The following is an 18,384-nucleotide window of genomic DNA, read 5'->3' as shown; positions in this document are numbered from 1 at the left end:
TCCAGAGTGTGTCGAAACCCGGAGGGATTACTCTCCTTCCACCTTTGCCCGCCATGTATTAGTCCACCAACCGCTGCCCTTCTGTTTACCCAAAGCAGGGACAAATGTCAGATAGGTGGGGACTGAGCTCCATATCAGTGTGAATTATGCCCCACGTCCTTATCTCTTAGACTGTAATAAAAACACGCGGGAAAGATAACGGAGATCAAAATGAAAGAGCGCAGGACGCCTGAGCTTCAGCTTTTACACACGAGTTAATTAAAGCTTCTTATAGTTAGAAATGAACTGCAATCGTTTCACACACTACATATGAAAAGCCTTATAAATATACATTATACTGTATATTAATGAAGGCATTTATTTTATATGAATCTTATGCATTTAACCCAACGTCATTTATTTACTGAGGGCTTTTATTGTTAGTAATTTTGGCATTTTATGTCCCCCATAGGTTTTGGTCCTCCCACAGACACAAATAGCACAGGAGGACGGGTTTGGCAGGTTTCTGTTTATGGGAAGTAGCTCCGGGCCAATAGGATCCAACAGGATTATATGCATGTCATTTTAAAGGAGAAGCACATTGTTACAGTAACTGTTTTTAAAAACTATGTCCACAAACAACATTCTTCATATTCTTTAAGTCTGTAATAAAATATTTGTCCGGACTGACATCAGGAAAATGATCTATGGAGGAACAAAGTCCCAAATGAACGAATGTGTCATTAAACGCAACAACACCTAATAAGTCACAATCAGAGCTGAGTAATATCTGCATTTATTTGATGATTTTAGCATTTTTGGTCTTCCACAGTAATGAACACATATCCAACTGTGTTTTTGTCACTTCCTGTTTGACTCTATACGACTTGAAAGCAGCTGAGAACATGAAGTCATCAGTTTACTGAGCGCAGAGATCAGAGGGTGTAACACCAGGTCAGATTAATGGCGTCAAGGTTAAACTCAGAGTTGCTACCTGACTTAATCACCATGGTAACTGATACTGAACACATCACTAAGTCGGGAGCAGGCTATGATCAGGATTTTAAAATTGGACTTCCACAGATTCTTTTATTTACAGCATGTTTGAAGTTTGATATAGATCATCTGGTGTGTGTGTGTGTGTGTGTGTGTGTGTGTGTGTGTGTGTGATGTTAGGCCGTAAACAACCTGTGCAGAAGTCTAAATGTTATTATGCTGGAAACACAGAACACACAGCAGCTCAGTCACTGTTTGTTTTACCTGAAACGAACAGCAGTGACTGTTGCTTTACATGGATCCAGTCTCACAGCTGTAAGCTTCACCTGTCACCAATAAACAGCAGCACTGAGCGCGCTCAGACATAAATTCATCCGCTTGAATGTAAATGCTTATTTTACTGCTGCGAGCACGAAATCAGCAGATTAATGATTTTCTGCAACATTCATCTCTCAGTGTTTTATTTTACCGTTTGATCTTCTCTGTTCTTTAAACGTTTTTGTGACTTTTAATCATCATCTTTTCATCATCACCATCTGCATATGTCTCTGATTGGAGTAAAGCAGCATTTTGTGCAGGACAAAGGTCACGTGACCCACAAGCGTGCATAGATCCTGAATCTGCAAGCCCGGCGTAACAGAGAACGTTAATAACCATCGTGGTATCGAGATCATCTCAGACTCGGAGGCTTTGTTGATCCAGTTTTGTGAACTTTCTTGGTTGTGTATCTCTGATGAGCTGCAAGCTTTCGGTTCAGTCCTAAATCAACATCTCTGAGAAGTTGAGAGACTCCTCGTCCTCTGAGACCACAGCGTCCATCTTTGTCGTGATGTTCATCTATCGTCCACCTGGGCCTTACACAGAGTTTCTGTCTGATTTCTCAGACTTTTTATCTGATTTAGTTCTCAGCTCAGATAAAATAATTATTGTGGGTGATTTTAACATCCATGTAGATGCTAAAAATGACAGCCTCAACATGGCATTTAATCTGTTATTAGACTCAATTGGTTTCTCTCAAAATGTAAAAGAACCCACCCACCACTTTAATCACACTCTAGACCTTGTTTTAAGATATGGCATAGAAACTGAACATTTAACAGTGTTTCCTGAAAACCCTCTCCTGTCTGATCATTTCCTGATAACATTTACATTTACAATAATTGATTACACAGCGGTGGAGAGTAGACTTTATCACAGTAGATGTCTTTCTGAAAGCGCTGTAACTAAGTTTAAGAATATAATCCACCCACTGTTATCATCTTCAATGCCCTGTACCAACACAGAGCAGAGCAGCTATCTGAACACTACTCCAACAGAGGTCGATCATCTTGTTAATAATTTCACCTCCTCACTACGTACGACTCTGGATACTGTAGCTCCTGTGAAAACTAAGGTCTCTAATCAGAAGTACCTGACTCCATGGTATAATTCTCAAACACGTACCCTAAAGCAGATGACTCGTAATCTGGAGAGGAAATGGCGTGTCACAAATTTAGAGGATCATCATTTAGCCTGGAGAAATAGTTTGCTGCTTTATAAGAAAGCCCTCCGCAAAGCCAGAACATCTTACTATTCATCACTGATTGAAGAAAATAAGAACAACCCCAGGTTTCTCTTCAGCACTGTAGCCAGGCTGACAAAAAGTCAGAGCTCTTTTGAGCCAACAATCCCTTTAACGTTAACTAGTAATGACTTCATGAACTTCTTCACAAATAAAATTTTTATCATTAGAGAAAAAAATGACCAATAATCATCCCACAGATGTAATATTATCTACAGCTACTCTTAGTACCATCGATGTTAAGTTAGACTCTTTTTCTCTAATTGATCTTTCTGAGTTAACTTCAATAATTACTTCCTCCAAACCATCAACGTTCGATACTGTCGACCATAATATCCTATTAGAGCGATTAGAACATGCTGTAGGTATTACAGGTACTGCACTGCAGTGGTTTGTATCATATCTATCTAATAGACTCCAGTTTGTGCATGTAAATGGAGAGTCCTCTTCACACACTGAGGTTAATTATGGAGTTCCACAGGGTTCAGTGCTAGGACCAATTCTGTTTACATTATACATGCTTCCCTTAGGCAGCATCATTAGAAGACATAGCATACATTTTCACTGCTATGCAGATGACACCCAGCTCTATCTGTCCATGAAGCCAGATAACACACACCAATTAGTTAAACTGCAGGAATGTCTTAAAGACATAAAGACCTGGATGGCTGCTAACTTTCTGCTTCTTAATTCAGATCAAACTGAGGTTATTGTACTCGGCCCTGAAAAGCCTAGGAATATGGTATCTAACCAGATTCTTACCCTGGATGGCATTACCTTGGCCTCCAGTAACGCGGTGAGGAACCTTGGAGTCATTTTTGACCAGGACATGTCCTTCAACGCACATATTAAACAAATATGTAAGACTGCGTTCTTCCATTTGCGCAACATCTCTAAAATTAGAAATATCCTGTCTCAGAGTGACGCTGAAAAACTAGTTCATGCATTTATTACTTCCAGGCTGGACGACTGTAATTCATTATTATCAGGATGTCCAAAAAACTCACTGAAAAGCCTTCAGCTAATCCAAAATGCTGCAGCAAGAGTACTGACAGGGACTAGAAAGAGAGAGCATATTTCTCCTGTTTTGGCTTCCCTTCATTGGCTTCCTGTTAAATCCAGAATTGAATTCAAAATCCTGCTCCTCACATACAAGGTCTTAAATAATCAGGCCCCATCTTATCTTAATGACCTTGTAGTACCATATCACCCTATTAGAGCACTTCGCTCTCGCTCTGCAGGCCTACTTGTTGTTCCTAGAGTATTTAAAAGTAGAATGGGAGGCAGAGCCTTCAGTTTTCAGGCCCCTCTTCTGTAGAACCAGCTTCCAGTTTGGATTTAGGAGACAGACACTATCTCTACTTTTAAGATTAGGCTTCAAACTTTCCTTTTTGCTAAAGCATATAGTTAGGGCTGGACCAGGTGACCCTGAATCCTCCCTTAGTTATGCTGCAATAGACGTAGGCTGCCGGGGATTCCCATGATGCATTGAGTTTTTCCTTTCCAGTCACCTTTCTCACTCACTATGTATTAACAGACCTCTCTGCATTGAATCATATCTGTTATTAACCTCTGTCTCTCTTCCACAGCATGTCTTTATCCTGTCTTCCTTCTCTCACCCCAACCGGTCGCAGCAGATGGCCCCGCCCCTCCCTGAGCCTGGTTCTGCCGGAGGTTTCTTCCTGTTAAAAGGGAGTTTTTCCTTCCCACTATTGCCAAAGTGCTTGCTCATAGGGGGTCATATGATTGTTGGGTTTTTCTCTGTATCTATGAAGCGCCTTGAGGCGACTTATGTTGTGATTTGGCGCTATATAAATAAAATTGAATTGAATTGAATTGAATGTTTGGATGCACAGTGTTTCCACGCAGTGCCGCCTTGATGCTCTGAATAACGACCTCACTTCCTTTTCCCACTATCACAGCTGCTGACTCAGCAAATGTTCTGCAGGAAACTGGAGCTGTGTTTTTACCAAGTGAACAATGTCAGCAGGTTGAACTCGTTAGTCAGTCAAATCCAGCCGAGCGCCGTTTGCTGCTTCAATGAAGATAAAATCATAGGAAATCTGACCGCCTAACACGGCTAATGCAGCTAATCTGCTCCGGATGCACTTCTGATCCATTTCTTCCACTTCGCGCGTCTGAACTTGCCGTTTTTATGTTTCTAAAGTCTCAAACTTTCTGACGTCTTGCAGATTTTTAAATAAAACAGTGTCTAACAAAGAAGTGCTGCACAGGTAGATTTGGAGGAAATGCCCTCGCAGAGCCGTCAGTGCTGCCGTTTATTAAACCAACAGTGACGATTTATAAAGACATCTGCTCGTGTTTGAATACGATGACACGGTCAGCTGGCAGCAAACATGATGGCTCATGAAACAATGTGATCAATCAGCTGATCGAGTCACATAAACTCTGAACCATCTTCATGTTTCTGTTTATTTAAAAAGGACTATGAATAGACTTAAATTCAGTGTGTAAATATGTCAGATTTAGCCACTAATTTTCATCTAAATCACAGTTATGGACAAACAATAAAAACTAAGAACCAGGCCTCAAGAAATCAAAAACTAAATAACTGGACCAGTAAAGTAATGCAAACAGAGCTGAAGCTGAAACCACGACACATAATCTCTTCTCTGCTTTCATCTGGACCTCATGGACGAGGCGCCCGAGAAACAAACCAGAAAATCTCAAAACGGCTAAAAATAAAAATCTGAAAAAAAAAAAAAAAAAAAAGCAGATTTGACAACATCTGGAGTGAAAGTGTAGAAGATCACTCTCCTGTGAGAGACGGCAGAGGTCCTAATGATCTGACTCCCAGATTTTCCATCGATCACCAGGATGTTCCACATGTTCTAACTGATGAGACAAAAAAACTAAACACTAAAACCTTCATTCCAGCTCTGAAGCATCTCTGAGCTCAAACTACACAGAGAGGAATAACTGATGATCCAAAGGAAGCAACAAGAACAAACCCCTGACCTATGAGCCGACAGCTGATCGATCAATATCACCCAGAATCCGAGTGATTGTCAGCAGCTAAGAGTTTCTGCACTCACAGAGTTCAATAAAGACGTGAAGATAAATTCATTTTGTATATTTGTTTAATATTGATCTGCTTCTCCTCTCAGGGTGGAATATAAGCTGCTCTGACGTTATGCACACGTAGGTATGCATCTGTGATCTCTGATGATTAACTCAGACCCACCTTGGAGTGTTTGGAGGGTGACATCGGGCGTCCCGGCGCCGCGTTCATGTCGAGGCTGATCACGGACGTCCAGTCAGACTCGGTCTGGTAGCTGAACTCTGTGGAAACGCTCATCTGGTCGGGGTCGAGGCTCCTGGTGCACAGAGGCAGGAAACAGAGGGGAGAGGATGTTATGTCACCGACCTTTGTTTCTGCTCTCATTGTGCTTGTGCGTGTGTCTGTGTTCATTAAAACACACACTTCACAACAGAAAAACACAACAACGTCCCAGGAGATGAACCACTAAGCAAAGCACATCCTCAAATCCTCCAATCTGAACCCCAAACTCAGCAGTTAGCTGAAGTAAACACAAACATGCCGCAGTGATAGAAACACCATCACGTCCTGCTGTCCTCCACCTGAAACACACAACACCACAGAAACATGAACAGCTGTGCACAGCAGCTGCACTTTCTCTCTTTCCCATTATCACATGTAAGATTTCCAATTACTCTGAAAAATGATGGACTTTAAAAACATGAAGGATTAAAATTAATTTCCCGTCTAAAAGTCAAAGTTCTGCTTAAAACCTCACGATGACTACATCTGTCATTATAATGACAGCTCTCCTGCTAACACACTACAGATAAAGCACCATACCAGACCAGCATGTATGCATGTTATTTAATGTCCTCAAGTGCAAACACACACCCATGCACGCGCACACACACCCATGCAAACACACGTGCTGCTTCACGTCAAAGCTGCTGTGTTGGTTTTCTTCTCACACCTCTGATTGTTTTAGAGGTTAAACAAACGAACAGGCGAGCCAGAAAAATGACACCTGACGAGGAACGCTCGCTCCCTGCATGCACGCCGCTCAGACCGAGCAATTAGAGCGCCGCAGAGGATTGTAGAGCACGTGTGAGGCATGAGGAGATGCAAGTACTTCAAGGAGGAGCGGTTTCATGCAGCGTTTACAGACTGAACGCTGCTGCAGTCGTGCAGGACGTCAGCAGGCCTCCATGTGTTGTGCTCGTCTTCATTTAGAGTTTGACTCCATCATCAGAGTGCAACACAAAGGCAGTTAAACTGTTCCTAACTGGACAGTGAGGCAGAAACCATTGTGTGCGCTCTCTTTATCCCTGCTGAGTTTTCTCTAGCTTTGCTTTTTGCTGCTGACAGCATGAGACGCTACCTGCAGCCTCTCAGGTGGAACAGGCGAGGACATCCATGGGTGTCATCATGAGGTTTGCTGTGTCTCTGAGCACAGTCTGCAGAGTGAGGAGGAGATGCCAGGAGACAGCTCATCATACGGGGGGGACCTGGAAAGGACCTCCTCCATCAGCAGGATCATGCTGATGGAGGATGGTATGTGCTCCTTTGTGTGAGGAGGAACGGGATGAGCCTTCAGCTGCTCCTTCATGTGACTCCCAAAGTCTCGTCTAACACTTAAGTTCAGCTCTAGATCAGTGAAAGAACGTCTGGTCGACATCATCTGACCACAACAATCTTTCTGTACCTGCAGCTGTCCTGAGCTCACAACTGCTTTTTAAATTAATCTGTTCATTTCTTCACTGAATCAAACTGAGTTTGACACTCTGTGCTTTAGCTGCCCAAAGGTGTTACCAAGATGGCTGCTAAGTGATGAAATAAACTTCTAGAAGACAGCTGGCTTAAAGTGGGAGGAGCTTGTTTCAGACAGAGGATGTACTAAGGGGCAATACCAAAGCCCAGTATAAGATAAAGAAGGATTATTTTGAACTGTGACTCATGCAAAGCTGCTCTGGTTGAGTCCAAGTGTAAAAACATGGAGCTGGAAATGAGCAGTACAATAACGAATGACAACAACTGTTCATAAAGTTGCTACACTGCGAGGTTTCAAACACAAACAGCAGGACACGAGTGGCTGTAATACCTTCTTAACCCACAAGGAGGCAGAGTTTGACTGTTGCTTGCTGCAGGAACTCACATCAGGTAACGTGACTCAGTTTGTTGTCTGTCGGTCAGATTGTGCAGTTACCTCTGACTGTATCGTGACCTCGTCGTCATGTACAGACTCCTGTCTTTGTAAATAAAGTTAAAATGAATCGTGTAGCTGTGCAGGTGGGACTCGTCTGTGCTTCACACTCTGATCCATGTTTATTTCTTTGTGGTGTGAAACCTGATAAAACAGGCTGATAGCGCTCCTTGATAAGCGCCAGGTGATGTTACATGTGTCTGATGAAGACAATCTGTTCACTCTGATCCAAACTCCTGTTGTGAGGAGCTTTCTATTGATAAACCTTAGAAAGGTTTAAGGTAGTTGGGGGGGAAACGGATGAATCATTGAAAAACCTGCAAAAACTTTATTTCACCACAAACTGTCCAAACCAATCAGCACGTTCTTCTGCCAGGAAATATTTTCATTTTTATAAAGTTTCACTGAAAGGTCACCGACTTGTTATTTTGTGATTGGACACGTGTGAGACTGACTGGCCGGTCACCGGTCGGGCCGAGAACACTGGAAATCGTCTGATTCCGGTCCCTGGCCGGTCGATCGGTGCATCACTATTAAAAATAAGAGCTGTTACAAAGATGGCTGACGAGAATAACAAACAAGGCAAAACGTCTTCTGAGTAAAATGTCCAGGTAAGACTTCACAGCCTTACTGAGATTCCTTTGAACAGTCTCGCCTCAGCCTGTCTGGGGTTTCCTCATTTTTCCTGAAATGTCTCAACATCTCATCAACAGACAAGCATCGACGTGCCGCCTCCAATCAGCCTTTTGGGAACCGAATCCTCGAGTGTGATCGTGCCGGCACATGTGGACGGAGAGAGGAAGCAGCATCTCTGCAGCCCCTCTGTGCTCGCCTCCAGCACGAGAGCTGATTTAGAACGTGGAGCGGTGGGATTTCACTCACTGGCTGTCATGTCGTCACTGCGGCAGCAGATAGATGTGCCCTGCAGTGATGCGACATGTACATACTTGGAGGTGGTTTCACCAGAACAGGAGGGATGTTCACAGTCTCTGCACTCTGTCAGAGAAGGAAACCTTCAGGGGGAAAACAGAAGCAGGTCAAATATTTGTCCTCTCCATAAATAGATTCATATGATGAGCAAAGCTGTCATGCAGCGGCTGCATGACAGCTTTGCTAACAACACTTTGCATGTTCCTCAAACATATTTATGTATTGAGACAGTTTGATTCGTCCATGTAAAGGATCTTCGTTTTCTACAGCGTGGAAGCTCGCTCTGCAGATGTGCTCCTGTTTCTGCTGAACTTCAGTCGAATTAAACCAAAATGACTCCATAAACAAAAACAGGTCACATGACTGAGTTCAGAGACAGCTTTGTGTGTCCTGCACATTCTGCAGCCTGCTGCGAGTCCAACACCACCTCCTGCCTGTATTTCCACACAGCTGGAAAAATCTGTGAACAGATGTCAGAGAACAAAGAACCCTCACACAGAGGGGAAACTGTGAGATGTGCATCCTTACTTTAAAAAAAGTGAGTGTAACCTCTGATGCTGTTAAGGATGACTTGAGGGTGAAATGCGTCTCCCACACTGTCAGCGATCGGCACAAACCAGCCCCGACTTGTGTGAATCTTCTCTTTGTTGCAGCAGACAAAGATCTACTGTTACTGATGTTAAAAAACAATGTGTGCTGTTATGATTTTAATACACCAAGGCAACAGATGTCAGTGTGTCAGGGTTAGAATTCACAGATTTTATTAACAGCAGAAATTAAACAGCAGGCGGGTGGAGGTCGAGCGGGTGTAGAAAGGCTTCATTCTTCAAACCAGTGCTCCCCCCCCCCCGGACCCACGAGGAGGGTTTTTTAAGAGGAGTATAATTATTGACTTTCATCAGCACAGGAAATGCAAACATGCTTATTTTAAATGATTATTTTTAAAGTTTAATTACTTATCAAGAATGATCTATTCTTGTTCTATAAACTTCAGGTTAAATTTTACATGCGCACAGACTCTGATGCTGTGAAAGACGCTTTTTGTAGTCAACCTCTGCAAATTTCAACTGAAACTGTCACCAGCAGGGGGCAGCGTTTCTCCAGTACATGTCTGAGATGTTTTCAGACTGCTGCTGTTTAACTCCTGATATTTACTTTTAACTTCATCTTTTTCTTGAGAGGCTCTGCTTTTCATCATTTTAAATAAAAGCTCTTCTTTTTGCTTGTTAAATAAAAGTTAGATTGGCCCACAGCACCATCTCCTGGTACAATCTGGTATTACATGGAAGTACTGCACGGACCTAGTTCAGCTTTAGTTGACGTCTCCTCAACGCACGGATGCTTTGGATATGATTTTTTAAAGGATGTTTTGATAGACTTTGTTAATCATATATAATACATTTTTTAATTATTTTTTTGTTTAATTGAGTTAATTTAGTCGTGTTGCAATTATTCACCAAAACTTTGATACTGATGTATGTTTCATGTCTGCACCTCTTTAAAACAGCTGTATTTTAACACAAGCCATGATATTTATCTAAAAATAGTTACATTTTCTTTGTTTACTCATTAAAAATTAGTATATCATTATAAAATATTTAATAATTTTCCTTTTTAGGTTATGCTTTTCGTCACACTGACAATAAGCTGCATTTACCACATAAAAAAAATATATGCTGCACTGCATTTTTAAGCTAGTTTTATGACAGAGCAAGTCAGAAGTTGTGGCTTTCTGAACTCTTCGGCGGTGTGATAAAGTTTCATCTTTTTCTGAGTTCCTTCTATGGAAAGGGGAGAAACAGAAAGACGTCCGTAGACGCTTTTATTATTATGTGTTTCCTCCTTCCTTTCCAAAGTCAACATGTCAGCATTATTAGCAGCGTGTTCTCGCCGTACTGACAGTTTTTCTTCCGAAGAGGAAGTGTTCTCTGTATTTTATTCCTGTGCAGGACGGAGATGCACGGGTGAAAACAGGATTCGTTTTCCCAAACATGGAACATGTCTGCACTTTAAAACGCTCGAAAGCGTTCACAAACACTTGGCCTGGTTTTGCCTGCACGCCACGGCAGCAGTGGAAGCAGAGCGGCTGCAGCTTACTGGCTGCTGCAGACCCGCCCCGTGTCTGGCAAACATTCAGCCTGCAGCGGTCGTTCCAGGCACTCCCTAAACGCTCAGCCAATTTCACAAACAACAGCTGGTTTGGGTTCTCAGAGCAAAGCGCCTGTTTGTATTTCTATACAGCACTTTGGGTTCGTCTATCAGCTTTTAACATGAATTATTCTGAGCAAACAGAAGCACAGCAGAGGGCGGCTCATTCGCCACACTTTAGCTGAGTATTCAGCTCAAAGTTTCTATTGGGCAACTTCACCCTGGAGAAAGGCTCCAGCCCAGCTCTCGTCTCCACTGTGGCCTGTATTCTTTCACTTTTTGTCCATCTTCCATCAGCAGCTCCCGGTGACTCATTAAAGCCCTCGTACAGCAAACAGAGGCTGAGTCAGCCGCTGAATCCTGTCCATCCCTTGTTTAGTTTATTCAGTAGCTGCTGCTGGTTTGATCAGTATTTCTTAACATTACAGATATTAATCTCTGCTGTGGATTCATTTTACTCTGCTAGTTTGGTGGGAGTTTGTGCATGCACATGCTTGTGTTATGTACTCAGAGTTACTGAAGCTTCGACATGCATGAAAGGCAGATTTCACCTTTTTCACAGTCAGAATTTATTCTGTGTCTGAGCTTTCGTAACGCTGCAGCAGAGCGATAAGAGAAAGGGAGGTTCCAGCTGGAACTGTTTTGGGGAAGGGCAGCCTCATCTCATGTTTGCAGTTGCTACGGACACTTTATTAGGTACACCTCTAGTATCAGTTAAAGCCCTTTTTGCCTTCAGATCTGCCCAATTTCTTCATGGCACAGATTCAACAAAGTGCTGGAAACATTCCTCTGAGATTTTGGTCCATGTTGACATGACATCATCACACAGCTGCAGCTGATTTGACAGCTGCGTGGTGAGAATCTCCTGTTCCCCCACATCCCAAAGGCTCAGAGATAAGAAACCAGTTTGAGATGATGTGAGCTTTGGGACAGTGAGCATTATCCTGCTGGAAGCAGCCATCAGCAGATGGTACACTGTGGTTATAAAGGGATGGACATGGTCAGCAACAACACTCAGGTAGGCTGCAGAGATTAAACTGAGCCATCATCCTCCACATCATTGCACAACCTTCAGCAACCTGAACTGTTGAAACAAGGCAGGATGGATCCATCACATCATTTATATAAACTTTACCATTCAAACGTTTCTGCAGACAGAAACTCATCACACAACATTTTTCAGACCTTCCATCGCCCAGTCTGGGTTTGTTATACCCTCAGTGGTACCCAGTGCAGTCGTCTGCTGCTGCAGCCCATAATGTTTGATGTGTTGTGCGAGTGGTTAACGAGTGGTTATCTGTTCCTGTTGCCTTCCTATCAGCTCAAAGCAGTCTGCCCATTCTCATCTGACTGCTGACGTCAACAGGAAGGTTTTCCTCAGAACTGCTGCTCACCGAATAGGTCAAAGGTCATCTTCACCATGCCTTCATGCCTCTGTGCATGTGACTGGCTGATTAGATATTTGTGCAAACAAGTAGTTAAACAGGCGTAGCTGTGTACCTGTTAATGTATCCTGCCCTCTCAATCAAACATGACCAAGATTTTGTGCAGTAGTACAAAATGATCTCAAATGTGCTGGAAACAGCTTCTTTTACAGTCCTGGGGCGTGCTGCACGGGAGCACGCTTCACTTAAGCTTTTGTGTTCATGAACGGGGTCACACAAGTCCAACAGCACATGTGTCACAGGACGGAGGACGGTCATATTTACTCCAGTTTCACACAACACAAAACAGGGCAACAATGTTGTGTTTGTGCTGGAGTTGCACTCAGCCAACCTGAGAGCCTTTCAACACACAGCACACACAAGCTGTGACAGAAAGAGACAAAAACACACACGGCATCATTCAGCCTCCTTAAAATAATCCATCCTCCAGAATCACACAAACAATGAATGTTTTCAGTATTCGACTAATCCAATCTCAGAGGCTAATCGCTCATGTTAACAACAATAGTGGCTGCAGGTACACAAACAGTCACACGCTGAAAATAAAAGCAAAGCTTCCACTCCATCCCACATTACAAACCTAAACATCCTCCACACAATATTACATTTACACCAATAATCCTCCTGGTTTATCGAGCCATTATAACATTATCAACACCTTGAACAAAGGAGTGTGAAGCTGATGCTGGTTCACATACAGAAGCAGGTTGTGTTGATGGTGAAGATGCATTTCCAGATTTACCAGTCGCAGCTGTTGTTGTTCTTCTGTAATCCAGTTATTACTGAAGCTGGAACTTTAGCAGCAGGCGTGTTTCCAGCTTATCAGATGACTTTGTAACAATCTGAGCTGGTTTTGTCATGTAGCAGCGCACTTTGCAACAATATGCACACAAAATCCAGTAATTTGGATTTATTTACAGTCCGACGGGCACTTCCACCTGGAATGTGCTGATTCCTAGAATCTGAAGATTTTGGAGGATGTAAACAAAAAGTGTTGCTGTAGAGGCAGAAAGTTCAGTCGCATGTTTTTAGCTTGAATCTGTTCATGTTCAAAGTCACGGCTGAAACTTAGAGGAGACCGAGCGTTCTCTGTTGCCGCGCCGATGCTTTGGAATAACCTTCCTCTCCATATTAGACAGGCCACATCAGTGCCAGTTTTTAAGTCTTTATTAAAAACCTATTTTTATTCCCTGGCTTTTAACTCTGTGGGTAACTGACATTTTTTTTATTGTTTTTTAACTTTATTGCTATGTCTGGTTTTATTACTATGTGCATATTAGTATTGTACAGCACTTTGGTCTACCAGGTGTGTTTTTAAAGTGCTATATAAATAAATAAATAAATGATGATGATGTTCCATCAACAATAACTGCACGCCGAATTAGCTGCTAGCAATTCCTACATGACTGAACTTGTGGATACTAGATTACTTTGTGATTGAGTCGAGGAGCACTGCAGTATATAAATATATTTAGAAATGCCACTAGTCTCATAAGCTTCACTAGACTGATCCAGAGATGCTGTATCGAGGTGAGGAATAGTAGCATACACTCTTAAACAGGCTGCTGAGCTCAGCGAGCTGTGAAACATGGAAAATGATATTAACACAGTCTTTTCCTTCAATGGCCTCGACAGCATCATCATGCACAATCATAAGAACCTGCTCAGGTGCATTTCCTGCTTCCAAGGATATCACACTTTCACTGACTGAGTTTTAACTGAGTTATCGTTTCACAGTTTCTGGCCATCCAGCTCTAAAGCTGTGAAAACGCCAACATGCTGACTGCAACAGGAAAATATTTATGGTCGGAGAACAATGGCCTCACATCTCCCTTTGATGAGAACAATTCATTCTGACTTCTTCTGTCTATCACACCTCCACCTCTTCACAGTTTGCATTAAACCATTATCATCTGCAGCATACCAGAAAATGTTGTTTTGTTGCACACAGGCGTGGTGATGTAGTCTAATCAAAACAGCGATTGAACAGAGACATGGAGGACCCGTCCAGTATCCTTTACAAAACTGGTTTTGTGTCAGTGCTTACACAAAATAAACAAGCTTGAGCTCTTACTTTTAACCACAGATGCTCCTCCAAGGGAAAAGGCAGCGATCTGTAGCTCTGCATTCAGCTGCAGGTTTAACATGTTTAACCCTTTTAAGACCTACCATAGAACCAAGTCTGCCAGAGCTTATATTTTTACATGCTATAGTGCCATTTTTGGGAGCATTTCAAGTTGATATACATCAATACAACCATTATAGCCCAAATAGTTAAACTACAAAAAAATTGAAAATCGTTTTTGTTTTTTTAACATATATTTCTAGTTAGAGAAATTTAAGAGGCTTATCCCTCAAAACTGTAAATACAAAAAAGTTGCACAAAATAGTTTCCCACCACAGGAAATTTATTTTGAGTGCCTTAATAGTTTTATTTTTTAAATACACCAATTTTTATATACTGCAGGAAAAAAAGGAAAATAAATATTATAATGCAAATTTGCAAAAAGACAGCATGTGCATCAAAATAAACTATTTCCAGCTGTGCAATTTGACTTCTAAGCATCCCAGAAACGACACAGAAAGTCAAACATAACCTTTAAAAACACCAGTATATGCTTGTATAGGCCCTGAAGGTAAAAAACTACATTTCCGGAAACGGAGCGTGCCCGCTCCGACTGGCTTTAAAGGGTTAAGATGAGCAGTCACAGTAGAGAAACAACCAGAAGAGCTGAAAAAGCTTAAACAGACTGAAAGCTGTCGGAACGAAAAGTGTCAAAAAAGAGAAGCCAGCCAGTTTATTTTGATGCACATGCTGTCTTTTTGCAAATTTGCATTATAATATTTATTTTCCTTTTTTTCCTGCAGTATATAAAAATTGGTGTATTTAAAAAATAAAACTATTAAGGCACTCAAAATAAATTTCCTGTGGTGGGAAACTATTTTGTGCAACTTTTTTGCTGGCTTCTCAGGGTTGCATTCTTCTGAATGTCCAGCAGGGGTCGACTTCTGTGGTTGTGGCTGTATCTTTGCTTTCTTGAAAAGTTGAGAAAAGACAGACTTTTCAAATGCCACCACAGCTGTCAGCCAATCCAATTACTTTCACTCAAACCCTCGAGCGCTACCGTTAACCAATCAAATCGCATCCTGCAAACATCCAGAACGAGTGAGGTGGACGCTCGTTTGGTTTAGCAAATGTAGGAGAAGCTGATCGTTGCAGCAAGTAATCCTGTTAAAGGTGGACATCAGCACCGTGAGGTTCCCCACTGGTCTCTGGGTGATCGTCTTTTGTGAAAGCCAGAATCACCAAACTTAAGGGAACGGGCTTCATGTTTTCTTCAATATGACCAGAAATGAGTGAGTGAGCCCAAAACTGATCAGGAAACTGTTCACAGAGGTCAGAGCTGAGGGTCATTTTACCACAGACGTCTGCAGAACCACTGTGTTTGCAGCCACGCTCTTTAAATCAAACAAAACGTGCAGAGAACAAGAACATCATGCTGACCTGGACAAGAAGATGAGCCTTCATTTTCCTGACCGCACCTCAAATGTGTGATAATATTTCAGTACAGCCCCGGAAATTTAATGGTTGTCAATCTGCTGGTGAACCAATTCAGTCTTTGTAGAGCAGATTCGCTACGGCAGCTCTTCACCATCGAGGTTGGTAATAAAACGTTTCCACCTGTTGTGCAGACCAGTGGCCAAAAAGATACTCCAGCAAAGGGATTAAAGAGTCAATAAATGTGTCTCTGAGCTCTTCTTCTATCATGTAAAAACATGTAATGTGGATCAAACGGCTGTTCCTCCCTCTCAGCTGTGGCAGTTAAAATAAAGATCCTATATCCCTCATGAACAATAGAGTTTGGCAGCAGGACAAGAGACGTTTCTCAGAACCTTCTGGATTATTAGGCCAGAACAAAGGTTACAATATCCGCCTAATTGGCTCGTCAAAAAGTGGTTAAGAAGGTGGTTTTATGTCAAGACAAATCATGTTTTATGGAGCTCCTCAGAAGCCCGAACAACATGACAGAGGTGACTTTCTACGAGCAGAAACAGGACGTATTACTCAACGTTCAAAACCTGTTCCAGGCCCCACGTTTCACTGCCTGCTCCCTGCAGCGACGTCCTCGACATACGAGCTGATTCTTTTGTTTTCAGCTAACCCGAGTCATCGCCTCATCACCCTCTTCCTCCCAATCAATCTGCACTATCAGAACTGGGTCAAAGATTAGCTCAGTCAGCATGTAAGGAAGCAGAAATCAATACGTTCATTACGAAAAGACAACAACTGTAGAGATGACTGCAGAAAAATCCACGTGTCATTACATCATTTACTGATGGCTCCAATCAATACTGTCTAACATCACATATAAGTCAGTTCTACCATTGATGCTTCAGAATACAAGCAGCATTTAACCATGCAATCTAAATCAATATAAACATTTTATAATGTGAACAGGTTGTTGTGCACCAGTCGCAGTGACAGAGTGTTTCCTGCTGTGTCTCGTCAGTGTTATATGAATGAACAGGTGTGGACAGGTGTGCTGCATGCATTCAGCTGCGAGCTGAAGCTCAGGTCTGAGCCTCCAAATCTTGTTTTCTTTTCTGTTTTTTAACTTTTTGCACAGAATAATGACCAAATAGAAGCTTTAAAAAAACCGTGAGATTTAATCAGATTTTATTTATTCAACTTGTCTCATTTAAAAATGAACCCAAAATTAAGTTGGTACGATAAATGTCCAGTAACAAAACAAAAACCTATTAAAAGTTGACAGAAGGGAGAAGCCTGAAAAGGTTCAACTGTAGCCGAATACACGAGACAAAAACCTGTATGTTACTGTGCTGTAGTTTACTGTTAGTGTAAATGTGGTTTAATACAGAGCAGAAATATTAGTGTTGACAGACAGTCAATAGGAATAACAGGAATATTCTGGATATTAGGACTAGTGCTGGGCCATATCCTGCTGTTCACAGTAACACCGGTTTAATGTTGGGCAACGATAAGAAAATGAGATATTGTGATAGAATATGGGTAAAACGCGTATGCGCAGTGCCTTTGTTTTCATACGCACATGGCGGAAAAAGCGTGGCGGCGACGGAGAATGAGAAGGGTGAAAGCGGATCGTTGAATGAAACGATGAACCAGAACTGGTTTGTAAAAATGCTGCAACTTCAGTGGTGTGGAACTGGTTTAGCTTTCGTCCGTCAGATACACAACAAAGCACTATTTTTGGTAGAGCATGCTAGTGGGGCGTCGTTATTACCATGTTGTTTGGAAAATACGGCGCACATAAAATCAATCCTTTGATTTTCTGTAAAGTCGACAGTGCCCCTTATAATCCCGTGTGCCTTATGTTTGAATTCTGTTTGTGTTTACTGATCTCGAAACTATTTTATGTACACGGCGCTCGAAAATCTGTCAAACGTTTTAGTGCGACTTTGCTAAGTTACGAAGCCACACTGCTTGATGGATTGTCGGAGCATTACGGCTATCGTAGGCAGGAGCCTCGCGGAGTGATACGTACAGTGCTTCAACATAATATTACCGTATTGTGTGTGTATAACCTCTTTAAGTGTTGTGGATATTATACATGGTTATGCTGAGGATATGTCGGCCAGTTTCCACTGGAAATGCCTTTTGGTTAAACTGTCAGCAACGAATTTGCATTTGCACTGTTACATTTGTATATAACTTTAATGCACATAAAAAACAGCTGCTTGTTTAAGTGAAAATACATTGATGGGGTTTTTTGCACTAATAAAGTTGTGGAGTTGTAAAGTATTTTGTCTTGTGTCAATTACATCATCAGTTATATTGTTATTGCAAATTTTCAAATGTATATCGTGAAAACTATTTTGGTCATATCGCCCTGCTCTGTTTGGGTACAGGACTGCATATTTATTTATGAGTGATAATTTAGAGCTTTATGAACTTTTTCCCCACTTTAAGATTTGCTTCAGTCAAATTAAATCGGGGGTAATAAAATGCAGTATAAGAAAAACATGCAAATGCTGGAGTCTGAATTATGGTACAATAATTGAAAAGGGCTGAAAATTCAACCATGTAGACGCTTTTCAGCTGGAGAGACGGTTCAAGCTTCACTCATCTGTGACCTCTGAC

General features: G+C 41.9%; 1 protein-coding gene across 2 annotated transcripts in view; it reads right to left on the bottom strand.

Moving 5' to 3' along the window:
* The window catches only part of LOC308389044 (uncharacterized protein), a 52,623-nt gene that overhangs the window by 22,726 nt on the left and 11,513 nt on the right, over positions 1-18,384 (bottom strand). For both annotated transcript variants that reach the window (XM_080870168.1, XM_080870169.1), the window contains exon 2: positions 5,742-5,874. In XM_080870168.1, coding sequence (XP_080726294.1) covers positions 5,742-5,874 — 133 coding nt within the window. The remainder of the gene's footprint in view (positions 1-5,741; positions 5,875-18,384) is intronic.

The sequence above is a fragment of the Rhamphochromis sp. 'chilingali' genome (assembly GCF_963969265.1).
Source record: "Rhamphochromis sp. 'chilingali' genome assembly, chromosome: 21".
Taxonomy (NCBI): Eukaryota; Metazoa; Chordata; class Actinopteri; order Cichliformes; family Cichlidae; genus Rhamphochromis; species Rhamphochromis sp. 'chilingali'.
This window is presented reverse-complemented; position numbering and strand designations above follow the sequence as displayed.